General features: G+C 33.5%; 2 protein-coding genes and 2 non-coding genes across 5 annotated transcripts; 3 read left to right on the plus strand and 1 right to left on the minus strand.

Moving 5' to 3' along the window:
* The first annotated feature begins 3,214 nt into the window (after positions 1 to 3,214).
* On the plus strand, positions 3,215 to 6,084 carry LOC109192232. The gene is made up of 9 exons (XM_019342800.1): positions 3,215 to 3,475; positions 3,849 to 3,925; positions 4,253 to 4,481; positions 4,564 to 4,718; positions 4,827 to 4,872; positions 4,987 to 5,078; positions 5,207 to 5,303; positions 5,494 to 5,550; positions 5,643 to 6,084. Exons 1-9 carry the CDS (start codon positions 3,293 to 3,295, stop codon positions 5,760 to 5,762), a joined length of 1,056 nt encoding a protein of 351 aa, XP_019198345.1. The 5' UTR covers positions 3,215 to 3,292; the 3' UTR covers positions 5,763 to 6,084.
* Positions 6,085 to 6,431: 347 nt separating this feature from the next.
* LOC109192248 (cytochrome c oxidase assembly protein COX19-like) lies at positions 6,432 to 8,372 on the minus strand. 2 transcript variants are annotated; one of them, XM_019342820.1, is made up of 4 exons: positions 8,205 to 8,372; positions 7,589 to 7,677; positions 7,379 to 7,476; positions 6,432 to 6,823 (listed from the first exon to the last, which is right to left on the minus strand). In XM_019342820.1, the coding sequence occupies exons 1-4, from the start codon at positions 8,212 to 8,214 to the stop codon at positions 6,721 to 6,723; spliced, it is 300 nt and encodes a 99-aa protein (XP_019198365.1). In that variant the 5' UTR covers positions 8,215 to 8,372; the 3' UTR covers positions 6,432 to 6,720. The 2 variants fall into 2 exon arrangements, with proteins under 2 accessions (XP_019198365.1, XP_019198364.1); XM_019342819.1 differs by having other exon boundaries at positions 7,589 to 7,698.
* Positions 8,373 to 10,215: 1,843 nt separating this feature from the next.
* Positions 10,216 to 10,289, plus strand: TRNAN-GUU. The gene has a single exon. It is a non-coding gene; the product is annotated as a tRNA-Asn (tRNA).
* Positions 10,290 to 12,603: 2,314 nt separating this feature from the next.
* TRNAN-GUU lies at positions 12,604 to 12,677 on the plus strand. The gene has a single exon. It is a non-coding gene; the product is annotated as a tRNA-Asn (tRNA).
* The last annotated feature ends 2,424 nt before the right edge of the window (positions 12,678 to 15,101 follow it).

The following is a 15,101-nucleotide window of genomic DNA, read 5'->3' on the forward strand; positions in this document are numbered from 1 at the left end:
CGAACCATGATCATCCCTACGTATGAGCAATAATTTGTTGGAGAAGTGGGAGCAACCTCTCAAAGTGAGGGGGTTCCTTGTGTGCAGTGAGCACGGTCTAGCCTCTGTGGTTCATGTTCAGTTGAGTTACCATGATTTACATCCTCCCAAATACTCTGTCGAGTCGCGCGGGGTGTGGGGGGCCTTGGGGTTGGGGTTCAGCCTTTTGGAAGAATAATTTGTTGGAGAAGAAAAATAAATAAAATGTTTACTTTAAGGATTAAAATGTCAATTTAATATATTATGGTGGAAAACCGCCACTTTTAAAATAATTCAAGGAGAAAATGTGCTATAAATATATAATTCAAGGAGGAAAAATGTCATTTTCTCTAGAAGATAATACCCCAATTATATTAAAGAATACTTGCGTGTCAAATTAATAGTACTATACGTAATATAAGTTGAAACACTAGTTTAATTTCAACACGTTATATATTATAAAATGATGTTTATGTACGTATACTAGTGCATGCATGGGAAAGCCGGTATAGCTAAATGGAGTGGGACGATCGATATGATGGAGGAAATCAGTGTTAGTTTGTGGTGAGTTTGTTCACCTAATAAACTACATACATACGACGTTTCTTCTATGAAAGACCTATTAAAAGTAAAACCTAAACTTAACTAAGGTTTGCTTGGTCGTATGATCTGATTACCAAATTTGAGGATCACCACATCTGATCTGCCTTAATTAGCTTTGCCCACAAGTTTTGGAGACTTGTCTGATCCTCTTCTGTTGGATCACCTCACCTACATCTCTACATCAGTAAATTTATTTTTTTTTTCATTTTTTTTCTTTTTACCTTTTCTATATTTGATTCTTGATAATCCGATCGATAATCATATTACTTTAATTTGATAGATTTTAAATTTAAGAATATTCTGACCCTAATTTGTATGTTTTTGCAATGACTGATGTGTTGACAAGAAATTTGATTTTATAATGTTTTAGTTGTCTTTATACCTTATGGATACAATACTTACTTCTTACTTAATTAGTATCTCTAAATTTCAAATAAAGTGAGAGATATAATACAATAAGTTAAACTACACAAAACATATTGAACGATTCATAATTTAATTAGTCGACACCAATATTGATGGGTTCAACCAATTAAGCTAAGTATACTATTTTTATTATATCAAGAAAGAATTGTCATCACTAGTACACAATATATAATAATACTTATATTATTAATTGTACAGTCTCAATACAAATCATAAGCACCATAAGAAATTAAAAAAAAAAAAAAAAAAAATTATCGACACACCACACACATATATATACTAATCCACTACTCCTTGCACGTCTTACCATAATATATATGTTGAAATATTCAATTCAAAGTATAAGAATATATGGATTATTAAATAATAATTTAAAAAATAGGGTTGGTGCAAGGGAATGGTTTTGTTGCATGACAACATCATGCACTAACAACAACAACTGCATATTCAAATCCTTAACTAAAACCCGCTCCATCACCTCTGCATTTCTTAACAATCCTATACAATTCAATAAATTAAACAAGCCTACACTGCACCCACATCTTTCAAATGATATCTAACATTCTTTTTTTTTTTTTTCAAATATCAATTTTAAGTTCGAATCTCATCTTATATTGAACAAATTATTTTAAAATAATTAATTAATTACGTTATTAAATGATATATTGTATTTATATTTGTTTGATTTGTACTGTTTAAAGCTATGTGTTTTAATCGTGGATAATGATATACATTGATTTTGAGTAATTCATAATATAGTAACTTAAATAAGCTAAAATGTACTAAAACATATATTATTTTTGTTAAACAAATCAAAATTGAGTATTCAAGCACTTTGTGTAAATAAGTGCATTAATTAGCTGATCAACTTATAACAACATAGTAATCAAAGTACCATAATTCTAGCCCGCATAGACTTAGTTCAATGACTCAGTAGACAGTATTTGGGAAAAGAGACCAAGGTTTGAACCTCAACGGCCACAGTGTGAGAATTATATCCAAAGTGGATAGATACCTTCACTATAATTTACATCTTTCCAAATGCTCTGACGGGACGGAGTGTGGGGTCCTTGGAGTTGGAGATTCCGGGAGAAGTAACACAATTCTAAATGAGCCACCATATAAACTCACGCGTTTGTAATTGTTAGATGCCAAATTATAGGCACGAAATCTATGAGTGTAGTTGCCTCGTGTATTTTTTTTTTTTTTCTCGATTTCTAACTTTCTTATTCTTAAAGAAGATATGGTACCATTGGTACGTAATTCAAAAATCAATTTTTATCAACCTAAAAATATATTATTTTGATTCATTTGAAATTTCTATTCATATGAGAAAATTTAAATTGCAAAGAAAAAAAGAACACAATAAATACATAATTTATAGAAGAAATAATACTTTACTTTATATGTGGTAGGTCAAAGATCATAGTCATATCCATTCTTTTTACCCCCAGACAATTAATTACAACTAAATTAGTGAAATTGTTAATTTGATAATTACAAAGTTTCAAGTTCAACTATCAATGGAAACAGTGTATTGCTATTTTTGGTTTGATCTAATCGAACAACATAAGCTCTTTTACCTTCCTATGAGGTTTGCTCTGCGCAACCCCAGATGCTGGTTGCGAGGTCAGTGCTCTGATACCAAATGTTAGATATAGAATAACCTAACTATACTGAATATTAGTATACGAGAAACCTGACCTCGTATGAGAGCGGAAGCGTAGCCGTGTTGAGTTTCAGCCATGGTTGATATTCCTGTTGTGTTGCCTCAACGGTAGACCGTTAGCCATTATTTGCCCCATACCTGATTCAAAACCCTAGATGGTGTATTGGTGTCTACTGAGCAGTATGAGTACCGTAACTGAATGTGCTAACATCAATCATCATGTATCCCATCAATCCAGGATTATATTAGGCACCAAACTGAGTTTGGTGGACTACCAACTTCTAGTTATTCAGTCTTATATATATTATTAGAGAAAATCTTACATTCTTCTACTTGGTGCAAGTACTAGCACAATCCTCGTTAAAGAACAAAACACACGAATCATAATGACATGTAATGATTAAAAAAAAAATTGAAAGCAAAATGAAATATTGGGAAAATTAAAATAATAGCAATAAAAAATGGAATTTAAAGAAGAAGAAGAGAACGTGCGTCCGTATAAGAGCCGAAAGGCAGTGAACTCCGTGATGTCAAGAACCCAAACCGCGAAACTGCAGCTCTCACACAACGCGGCAAATGGAGGCGTTTGCTTCTTCTTCTTCTTCATCATCTTCTTCCTCGGATTCAGACGGCTCGGATCACGTTAGCCTAGACGAAGCCTATAGGAGGCTTCCCCTTCTCTACTTTTCTCTAATGCTGATTTGGTTTCTTTCCGTTTGTTCTTGGACCTTCAACACCTGCAAAACTCGTCATTTTCAGGTCCCTCCCAATTCTTCTATTTCTCTTTCGTATTCCTATTTGGGTCATGAATTATTTTATTTCTGATGCTTAAATTGGAAATTTAGTGCTTATTGCACTGTATTTTCCTTCTTCCATGGATTTTCTTTTAAACTTCTGGTAATATGAAACTTGCGACTGATTGAGAATTTAAGTTTAATGATGTTTCTGGGCCTTTGGGTTCTTTCGTTGTTATTACTGAATATTTGTTCTTCCATTTTCTTAATTCTTGTAAGTGAAGATTGAATTTTTCAACTTTTTATGCCTTATAGTATTTCTACTTTCTTCTACTGTCTGTGTGTAATTTTTTTTGGGATTAATTTGCTCTTTTCTTAATTTCTTTGTACCATCACAGACGAATAAATTGCAGTGGACTCTAACATCCGTTCCACTAATCAAAGCTTTACAACTTATGCTATGCTTCCTCTTCTGGTATGGCTTTTAGTATATGATTGTTTTTTCCTTTATGAATTTACTCTGCAACCATCTTCCTAGATGCTCTATCGGGACGGGACCTTTTGGGAACAACATAATGTTGTCTTGATATGATCCTTAATGAGAGGAATTGTGTTGGAATGATAGTGTTATTTCTTGACACCAGAAGCACACTTGTAGTCATTATACCTCTTTGGTTAGATGGGAATATCCCCGAAACGACTCTAGGTAACCAAGAAAGACAGATGAGATGGGACAGATCGAAACTCTATTTTGTGTTTGTTACAGGGACGATAAAGGATTTATTGTGTTTCTGGTTTGCAGGTCTTCATGCTTTTATGATCATGTATGCTCGTTATGGATATCGTTTGGGGTATATTTGACTGGCGTCCTTTTCCAGACGGTTACTTTTGTTGCGTTCTTGCTTATTTCTCATGGATACTGCATCACCTGTGAGAGTCTTTCAGTATCTGAGCGGCGAACCACTGCAGCTCTTGGCTGTGTCTTCTACTTGACCCTTATTGGTTACAGAGCTTCTATACCTTATTTCTCTGTGAGTTTTCTTCACTACCTTGATACTATAATGTTTTCTTTTCTGTTCTGTTTTGACACATAATGTTCTTTGTCTTGTACAGATATTCCTCACACTCAGTTATTCCATGCTGTTCTACGTAATATTCAATCATATATCTCAGAACTTGTTAGTATTGCGAGAGCAATTGGTCTTTATTGAGAACGAGGATGTCCCTGGTATGCACGATGCAATCTACACGAAATATACCATGCTGAAGTATGCAACTGCCTTCTTTCCTTACATTATGTCATCATACACAAGAAAGCCATTGGCGTTTTGTGTACATTATTCTTAAGACAGGTTTTCGTCTTTCTGATGTTACAGGAAATTTCAAGGGGCAATGCAGATTGTGGCTGTGGCAGAACTTGCGGTATAGCCTCACTTCTGTGTATTGAAATGATATCACATTATGGTCGGGGAAAAAGTAAAAATGTAGAATGTAGATGCTATGTTGTTTTGAGAGTGAGGTGTTTTTACTTTACAGATTTTCATAAACATGGACAACTCAGTAGACTCCTACTGGCTCCGACTGTTGATTCGAGAATGGGCACACTTCTGTATACTTTCTTACATTGGGTATGTCAAAAGTTTCAAGTTTTCAACCTAGTACTAGCAAAGATGAAAGTTGTGTTAGGATATCTACGTATGGATGGATTTTGGTGAGAATAGGTAGTTCTCTGATTTATTACTACTCTTTGTCTCAGGTGGACTTTCAGGTCAAAAGACTTGGCACCACGTTTCTCTGTTATGCCTCCTGTAAGACTAAAAGGCAAAAGAATATTGCCTCCCATCTATAGCATTGTAAGTCTCATTCAATATTTTTATAAAAAAGTGATATCTTGTTACATACTTCCCTAGACTTCATCCTATCCTATCCTACCCTTGTTTTAGAAATCTGAATGCAGAACAAAAGACATGGAAAGATAGCAACTTTCTTTGTTTAAGAAGAAACGAAAGAATATACCTGGTCTAAACTATCGTCGTGTTGCAGGAAATGGATGCAGCTACATTCAGAGACTTCAGCAGACACGAGTGGCACATTGGCGTGGTGAGTATGTTATAATCTTAGTTGGCAGTAAGGATCTATTGGTAGAACTCGGTTTTCATACTCAACTTTGTTTCCAAATTGTAATCTTGTAGCCAACTTCTTCCAACAAGGAAAGCTTGACGGATTCAGTTTTAGTCGTAATTCAGCACCCCCATGTATATAGGCAAACTTCGGCCCTTTCCAATTCACACAGTCCTGCACTTAGCTGTTGAACTATATTAGGGGTTCATACCCTGGCAAATATGATACAAGAAAATTGCAGGTTGAGATGCTGATCCATCAGTAGCTGCAAAGAGTCATCCCTGAACTATAAAATGTACCCAAATTTTGGCTTTCCTTAATTTCATGTAAATATTTACAAAATTTGCAGATAGCAAAGGCAATAGCTGCAAGTAAGCATAGCCTGAAAGACAATTCATTGTTCTGTTGTGATTTCTGGTCTGCACCCAGTTTTTCATGTAAATGGATAATCATAATGATAACTGTTGATTTTCCTAGGATTTGATATGTAATCTAATCTGTAGTGTTTTTTTTCTTATGATGACATTATCAAAGAAATCTTATTGCAGAATTTCAGTTTCCTTCATCAGAGACCATAATCATGTAAACACCTCTCATTCTTTAATGCACTTTAACTGATCCAAAATGAGACCACTCAAGTGTGAAAATTAAGTTTGCAACAAAAATAAATTTGGAATTAATACTAAACATGGATGCTAATGCTGAAAGGCAGATTAAAAGAATCCTTTATTTTTTTAACACATTATTCTTAATACTTTTAAAAGATGGATGTACATAAATTAATACTAAAAAGTAATTTCATGTAATTGCACCTAACATGTAACATGAATTGAAGTATCAAAAGATACAAATATGATTCATGTACTAATATAAGATCAAATTGAACAAATTGGAATTATTGTTTAGACTGCAATGAAATAGAAAAATAGGCATATTTGTTATTGTCATGTTAATCAATGATACAGAGGATTACTTTGGTCTTATTCCTTTGGGCTGGGTAATATCCAGATAATTAACATATTCTCTAAAATCTAACAAGGTTTTTATAGCAGGGCCATGCAAATAGACCACAAAATAATGCAAAACAAACAAATTCCCAAAAGGAAAATGTTTATGGAAACCTTTTAGTTCCAAAACTAATACGGTCCTTCATTTTTCTATTCTCTCATCCTTATTTTCCTCTGAAGAAGTTTCTGCTTCATATTGCTTCCCAAATCCCAGTTCTGACATGTCTTGCTTTGCCATCAGGTTCCTGCAAACCCCATCCCACATATTCAATAGGCATTACTCAAAATTTTTCTCAAACTTCTTATAAACAACAAATTTGGGGAGCCATTTACTTAAAGAATGCATACAGTTTGCACAGCCATCACCAAAAAGCATCAAAGCACATCAGGCTCTAATTCCTCAAATACTATGCTAAATCAGTAGGGTCAATCTTGTATTCTCGACTGCCTCAATAACTAAAATGTGAGCTGGAATATTGACAAAATTGCTCAAGATAAAATTATTCAAACTTGTATTTCAAAACTATGGCAACCAAAACTTAAAGGCTGAACTGAATGATAAAGACAGGCTATATGCCAGCACATTTATCATAGGTAGTTGGGTGGACTCAAAAACAAAGAAAGCAATTACTTTGTATGTCAGTAAGGCCCAAACAAATGAGGGTTTAAACCTAGAGGATGTAAAAAATAACTGAAGTTATTGGTGGCATAACCTATGTACTTTGAAGTTTGAATAGAACCTATCCATTGCCGACAAACTAAATAACATTAGCACATTTCAGATGAACAAATGATCTTACTTCTCCATTCGGCATTCCAAGTACTTCTTTGAGAACTGTCTACACTTTTCAGATTGATGCCCACCAGTTTTAAGACAGCTGAGGTACTCTTTCTTCTCCTAAACAATTCATACAATTACACCAGGTTAACAAAAACTTGAATTCCATTATTCAATAACTAAGTTATTTTTCTTAAAGAAAACACTAAGAGAATTGCTAATACAAACATACCAAATCACATAAATGCATGTGATCCAAAGGGAACACTCCCTTTTCAGGTGGCACAGGTCTCAATCCTCTATTTCCACCAAACGCCCCCCCTTCAAAAGATAAGCAAGTATCTGTTTGAGTTTAGGTAAAGGCAATAAAAATTGAGAGAGAGGTGTCACTGGCATAAGCCATCCATTCTTTTTATTAGGAAAAATGTGAACTTTTCACAAAATCCAGGAGTGCAATCACAAAATGAGGGCCGAAACAATATGTCAATATCTTCTGGTGCGAACAAAAAATTCTTTCAATCTTCAAGAGTTTCAAAACAGCAACCACTTACCATTACGAATCATATAGCAAGAACTTTGAAACTCAATAAGATGATGACAATGCTGCACGACTTAATATCAAATGCGTGTTTCGATCAAAAACCAAAATCAGGAAGAAAGAATACGAAAACATGATCACAAACTGCAAAACTAGTTAAACGAACGGATTAATTAGAAGCTATTAGTTGAAAAATATTCGTACTCTCAATAGCTCATTGTGATTGAACTTAACTTCATAGCTTCCCCCCCAAAGGATGCATAGGATAAACCCTAAACCCTAATCATGCCGACAAAGAAGAAAAAATTACCTGCGCTCATTCCGAAGATGGTGGTTCTCTAACCGCTACTTCCAGAAGCTCCAGCAGTCACCGTGAATTCGTCGCCGAAGAGAGAGCAGCACCCCCGCCGGACTCTGAGAAGCTTCTACTCTTCGATGCTATTCTAGTCTCGAATTACCCCTCAAGGTCAATTATCATTTTTCCCCCTTTAAAACCCAACGTTAAATAAGGTAATAAATACTTTTGAAAAAAAAAATTGTCTTACTTTAAAAAATAAAAATCTTTATTATTGTGTCTAGTTTTACAAAAGATTTTATTTTCATCTAAATTATTGACTTGACAACTATAAAGTTACAAGTTCGATTCACATTTTTCTTTTTTTCTTTTTACATTTTTTTGTAATTTTTTGTCAGCTAGAGTCGGAAATCCTTCTTAATTTACCTATTTGTGATTATTTGCCTGCTAGATTCACAATGCAAGGTTTACCACCAAACTTTCGAGTAGTGGCAGAAAAAATAAATAAAAGATTTTATATTTGAATTATTTTTAGATAGAAATTTCATTTAATTTTGAAATTTTTTTGAGAAAATATATTTTTTTTTCTTTGAGTTGTGTGTGAAACTAAGAGTCATGTGAATAATTGTTTTCATTCATCATTGTTCATTTTTAAAAATACTTTAATCAGTTATATTAGATTGTTACACTTTTTTTAAGGTAACCAAACAATTAACTTATATTAGCAGAGAGGTCGCGTCATAACCACTTATCCCTTTCTTCTCGTGACCTCTCACGATTCTTTACATTTTCAACAATTCTAACACCGAGCTTTGTGCCATAATGCCCATACCTTCATCCCATCATAGCACCCTTAGTGACGCACAACACCTTCCTCTCACATAATGACATAACATCCATATTGCTACACCCATAGTACCTATGTTTTCCTCTCACCACATTAACCCTAGTGTGCTTACCTTCATATCCTCATTACAACCCTAGTGCCACATCCCTCCACCTTTCTCAAATAGAAGTCTAGTTTAACCTTCTCTATTCCCCTTCACGCTTATTACAACTTTGTTTTCACCCCTCGAGCGCTCGATTGCTCCTTCAGCTAAACTCACCTACAGCTTCTCAATGCAAGTTCAATTGTTTACCAAGCTCTTAACCAGCCCATTAAATTTAAGAAATTTTAGTTTTATATATATATATATATATATATATATATATATATACACTCTTAGAATTAAGGTTGAGATATAAAGATGATAGAAATAGACACTAGCCACACATTAAGACATAGTACTAAAAAGTAAAAACACAATAATATGCCGAAAATGCTTTCTAATGTTTTGCTTTTTACATACTGAAAAGGTTGATTGTATTTATCTTGTATTCTTTGTTTCGTATCACATGCTAATAAAGCTAATTGTACGTTCTGTCTTCTTTTGTCATTTTTATCAAAAGTTAAATAATTTTTGTCTGCAACTTTAATAATGATAATTTTTTTTCATTTGTCACACTAGCTACACATTAAGACATTAAGACATAATACTAAAAACACAACAATATGCCACAATTAATACTCATAAAACAAAAACCAAAACAAAACAAATTCAATAATGACCAAACAACTAATAATCAATTCAATGCCACATTTCCCTTTTGTTATTATACTTCAATTTATATACATGCACACAGATAATCAATGCTTCCATTACAACTTCAAAGTTTTGTTATTATTTTTGTATCTGATAAACAAATGTCTTTCAATATTTTACATTATTTTTATATTTCTTTTCTTTATACTTCTCTTTTTATTTACATTCTATTTTGATTCTTTTGTTAACAAAAATTAATTAATTTATTTACCCATGTAAAATAAATTGAAGTTACTATGTATAACATAAAATGTATCATTAAACCAAGTCAGCAATTATCTTTATAAATGTCTTGTGGTCAATCTCAATATGGGGGAAGCTGTCAAGCTGATGAAGACTTAAATAAATGTTAAATATGTTCAAAAAACTTTTAATAATAAGTAGCTGGAATAGCTCAGTTGGTTAGAGCGTGTGGCTGTTAACCACAAGGTCGGAGGTTCAAGCCCTCCTTCTAGCGATTTTTAAACTCACCTTCCAGCATTGTTTAAATGGACCGTACCCACTGAACAATGCAGGCTTCTTGTTGGGTTGGATTAAAGGTGAGGTTTTGAGTAATGTTCTCATCGAAATGGACGGTCAAATCTTCATTCGAGTCATGACAGACAGTTCATTTTCCCGTTCTTATGTTAACACTAGTTTTTCTACATAGGATAATGTCCAATATTTATTTTTAAATAAGTATTTCAAAGTATATCAATGCAATATTATATAGAAGACGTTCATGCATAACGATTTATGCATCCACAATAATGAAATCATTGATTTTTTTTAAACTTTCATTTGTTGTTGAGACAAATTGTTTTGAGAGTTTGTCAATGACACTTGCTATCAATAGATGATGATAATAAATAATTCAAAATATAAGGTTACAATAGATATTATTATAATAATATAGTAAAAATTAACTTACAAATTTCTTTAGAAGTTTTCATGCATTAATAAAAGCATAATTGAAATATTAAGTTTTGTTCTCAATAATCAAAAGAAGATTAATTAAACGAAAAAAAAAAACAAAACTGAACAAATTTATTATTTCTTTTTTAATGAAAGAAAATCAAATGATTATCAAAGTTCCTGATTTATAATCATTGAATGCTATGTATTTAGTCGGGCTAATTATTTGACCAAAGATTATGTTAAATTTTATATTTTATTTTTTAATACATTTTAACACATTCGTAGTATATGCTTAACAATTATGCTAACTCTAATTGGACTAAGGTTCGAACCTAAGACCTTTCTTATAGAAATTAATGAGTAAGTTAAGAATAATAAATAGTTAACGGAATATTCCGTTAATAAAGTTTATACTAACGAAATTTAAGGTTATTTAAGGAAAGAAAATAATATAATAAAGGGTAAATAAGGGAAATCATTAAAAATACTCAAATCAAAATACTATGAACCATTCATTTTAAGAAACAAGTAGTACCGACATTTTTTTTAATTCCAGTTAAGGGTCTAACATTATTGACTCTTATTAAAATTGTAGATTGTAGATTGTTATGAGTGATTGTTTGAACCTATTAAATTCTGTTGTACCTTGTTCTATCTTTTTTTTATTAATAGGTCGGCAAAGTGGCAAATCATGTGACCCATGAACTAGCCAAGGCGGTGGACACTTAAGCCAGTGCATCTGTTTGGGAATCAGAGCCCTCACATGTATGCAACGTTTTGTTGCTTAATACTATTTCTTATTTGATGGTTTAAAAAAAAATCTTTGTTACTCCTAGCACCACGACAAACCGTTATCAAGTGAATATATCTGTGATATGGTCAAACTAGTTCATGCAAATGAAACTCATACTATAATTTTGTTTATTTCATATTTATAGAGAAGTAAAATTTTACATAGACTAAATGACAGCACGCTGACCTTGAACTGCTAGGTGACTCGTCTTGGATTCTCCTCCTAAATGACATTTCAATATATTTTGACACTTGATCGAGAGCATTAGTGTGATTTAACTATGATTTATATAATCTTAACTCGTTTCCGATGTATGGGAAAAAAGCCTCGTGCTATAATCCTAGAAATAAACACTAGCTACACATTAAGACAGTACTAAAAACACAATAATATGCCATAAATGCTTTCTCTTGTTTTGTTTTGTACATACTGAAAATGTTAATTGTATTTATTTATCTTCTTTGATGCGTTTCACGTGCTAATAAAGCTAATTGTACGTTCTTTGTCTTCTTTAATTTTGTCATTTTTATCAGAAGAACTAATTTTTGTCTACAGCTTTAATAATGATAATTGTTTTCGTTTGTCACACTAACTACACATTAAGACATATAATACTAAAAACACAACAATATGCTACAATTAATACTCTAAAAAAATAAATTCAATAATGGCCAAACAACTAATCAATTCAATGTCACATTTCCCTTTTGTTTATTATACTTCAATTTATATACATGCACAAATATAATCAATTCGTCCATTACAACTTCAAAGTTTTGCAATTATCTATTCATCTTGTGTCTGATAAACAACTGTCTTTTAATATTTTATAACATTAATTTTATATTTTTTCTTTTATACTTCTCGTTTTATTTACATTCTATTTTGATTCTTTTGTGAATTAATGTATTTATTTACCCATGTAAAATAAATTTAAGTTATTATGCATAACATAAAAATGTATCATTAAACCAAGTCAGCATTTATCTTTATCAATGTCTTGGTCAATCTCAATTTGGGGAAGCTGATGAAGACTTAAATGAATATGTTAAATATGTTCAAAAACTCTCAATAACAAGTAGCTGGAATAGCTTAGTTGGTTAGAGTGTGTGGCTGTTAACCACAAGGTTGGAGGTTCAAGCCCTCCTTCTAGTGGTTTTAAAAGCATCTTACAGGCCCCACTAAGCAATGTAGGCTTGTTTAATTTTGATTAAAATTAATGACAATTCAAACTAAATTATGATCACGTAATGTAACAATTCAAACTAAATTATGATCACGTAATGTAACAATTCAAACTAAATTATGATCACGTAATGTAACAATTCAAACTAAATTATGATCACGTAATGTAACAATTAATCATGGTCGTTCCGATCCAGCGACTAGGAGGTTGATGTACGGCTTGTGTGTCTTAAGAGGTACATGTTTAGCAGGCCGCCAGCATCAGTCCTTTGTTATGTGACTCCGATTCTCTTCTCATGAAAGGTCTTGCGTACAAAGAAGCTCTTAGTTGGATCATAGGCAAATATCTGAGTAATGTTCGCATCGAAATGGACTGAGAGTGATGTATGGTTTTTGTGTCTTAAGAGGTGGAGGTTTATTCGTGGCAACAAACAATGGTCTTTTGTTATGTGACTCGGACCCCCTTTTAGCGAAAGTCCTTGTGTGCAAATAAGCTCTTAGTTGGATTACTTGGATCATAGGTAAGGGTTTGAGTAATATTCGCATTGAAATGGACTGTCAAACCTTCATTCGAGCCTTGACAGACAGTTTATTTCCCCGTTCTTATGTTAACATTGTTATGAGTGATTGTTTGAAGAGTTAATTACCGATTTGGTCCCTCGACTATGAGGATTTCACCAATTTGGTCATCGACTACCAAAATTACTCAATTTGGTCCTTGACTATGACATTTTTACCCGATTTGGTCCTAAAGTCAAACCAGCTTGTTTAAGGTAATAAACTTAAGGACATTTTTGTAATTGCACATCGTTTCCTTTCGCGACTGTCTAAGTTAATTCCACGCTTTGCCTTATTTCAGATAAACAAAACCTTATAATCGTTGAATTCCCAAATACGAATGAAAACCTAATTGCACAACTCTAGTCGAAAATTTGAGCAATGAGTTAAGAAATCATCTGTCTTTCAAGCAACAACTATAACCCTACATCAATGGGCGAGCAGAGCACCGACGTGTGCGGATTTGTGGTGACTTCTGGTTTCAGCTAGCTCCTTTCTTGACCTCTCACCCTCGCTCCTCACTCATCGACGACACAGACTATAGATCGGTGAAGTGTTGAGCAGTGGCAGCAACAAGACACGGCGGTGGACCTCCGTCTCTCTCTCCCTCTCATCTCAAAAGCAACTCTGGCGATGTCCTTTTCCGGCGAAGCAGAGCAGGTCAGTGGCAAGCAACGGTCGCCCTCTCTCGCTTCCTGTCGCATCGGCAGTCTTAAAGGAGCTCCGGTAATAGCAGCTCCCACCTTCTACCTTCATTCCGGCTAACCTAGTAGTAGCAGTTGGAGGTAGCGTTGACTGGCGTGCAGCGACGGCATTACTTTCTGAAGGCATCCACGAAGTTGTGGATGGTAGTGGTGTCCAACAGTGTAGTTGAGAGGTGATCGGCTATGGTGTTGAGTTGATGTTGAGAATGAAGGGTGAAGTCTAGTGAAGAAATATCATGTTGGCGTTGATGATGATGTTGTCTGGAAATTGGAGATGATAATAATAATTTGGATTGAAGATGATGAGGTAATAATAATTCTTTTTAATAATTCCCAAATTGCCCTTTAGGTTTGACCGACAAATAACACTTAGGACCAAATCAAGTAAAAATGCCATAGTTGGGGACTAAATTGAAAAATTTTGGTAGTCGAGGACCAAATTGGTGAAATCCTCATAGTCGAGGGACCAAATCGGTAATTAACTCTTGTTAGAACCTATTAAATTTTGTTGTATCTTGTTCTATCTTTTTTATTAATAGGTCGGCAAACTATATGGCTCATGAACTAGTCATGGCGGTGGACACTCAGGCTAGTGCATCCGTTTTGGAATCGGAGCCCTCACACGTATTCAACCTTTTGTTGCTTAATAATATTTCTTATTTGATGGTTTTAAAAAAATCACGGTCACTCTTAGCACCACGACACAATATTGTCAAATGAATATATCTATGATATGGTCAAACCACTTCATGCAAGTGAAACTCATACTATAATTTTTTATTTTATTTCATATTTATAGAAAAGTAAATTTTTACATAGACTAAATAACATCAGTTGACCTTAAATTGCTAAATCTACTCCTCTTGAATTCTCCTCCTAAATGACATTTTAATATATTTTGACAGTTGAGAACATTAATGCGACTTAACTATGATTTGTATAATCTTAACTTTTTTATGTATGGGAAAAAAGCCCCGTGCTATTAACAAGTTGAAAGCACATGATGCCATGAAAGGCACATGAAGCTAAGTGAGCAAGGTAGGCCGCGTACCACAATGTTTGGAACATCCCTACATCAAACGTGGATTTCAGAAGTTCACTATCGTACTCCTAGGACACCAGACTGGTAGGT

Source organism: Ipomoea nil, unplaced genomic scaffold (assembly GCF_001879475.1).
Source record: "Ipomoea nil cultivar Tokyo-kokei standard unplaced genomic scaffold, Asagao_1.1 scaffold1770, whole genome shotgun sequence".
In the NCBI taxonomy this organism is placed as follows: Eukaryota; Viridiplantae; Streptophyta; class Magnoliopsida; order Solanales; family Convolvulaceae; genus Ipomoea; species Ipomoea nil.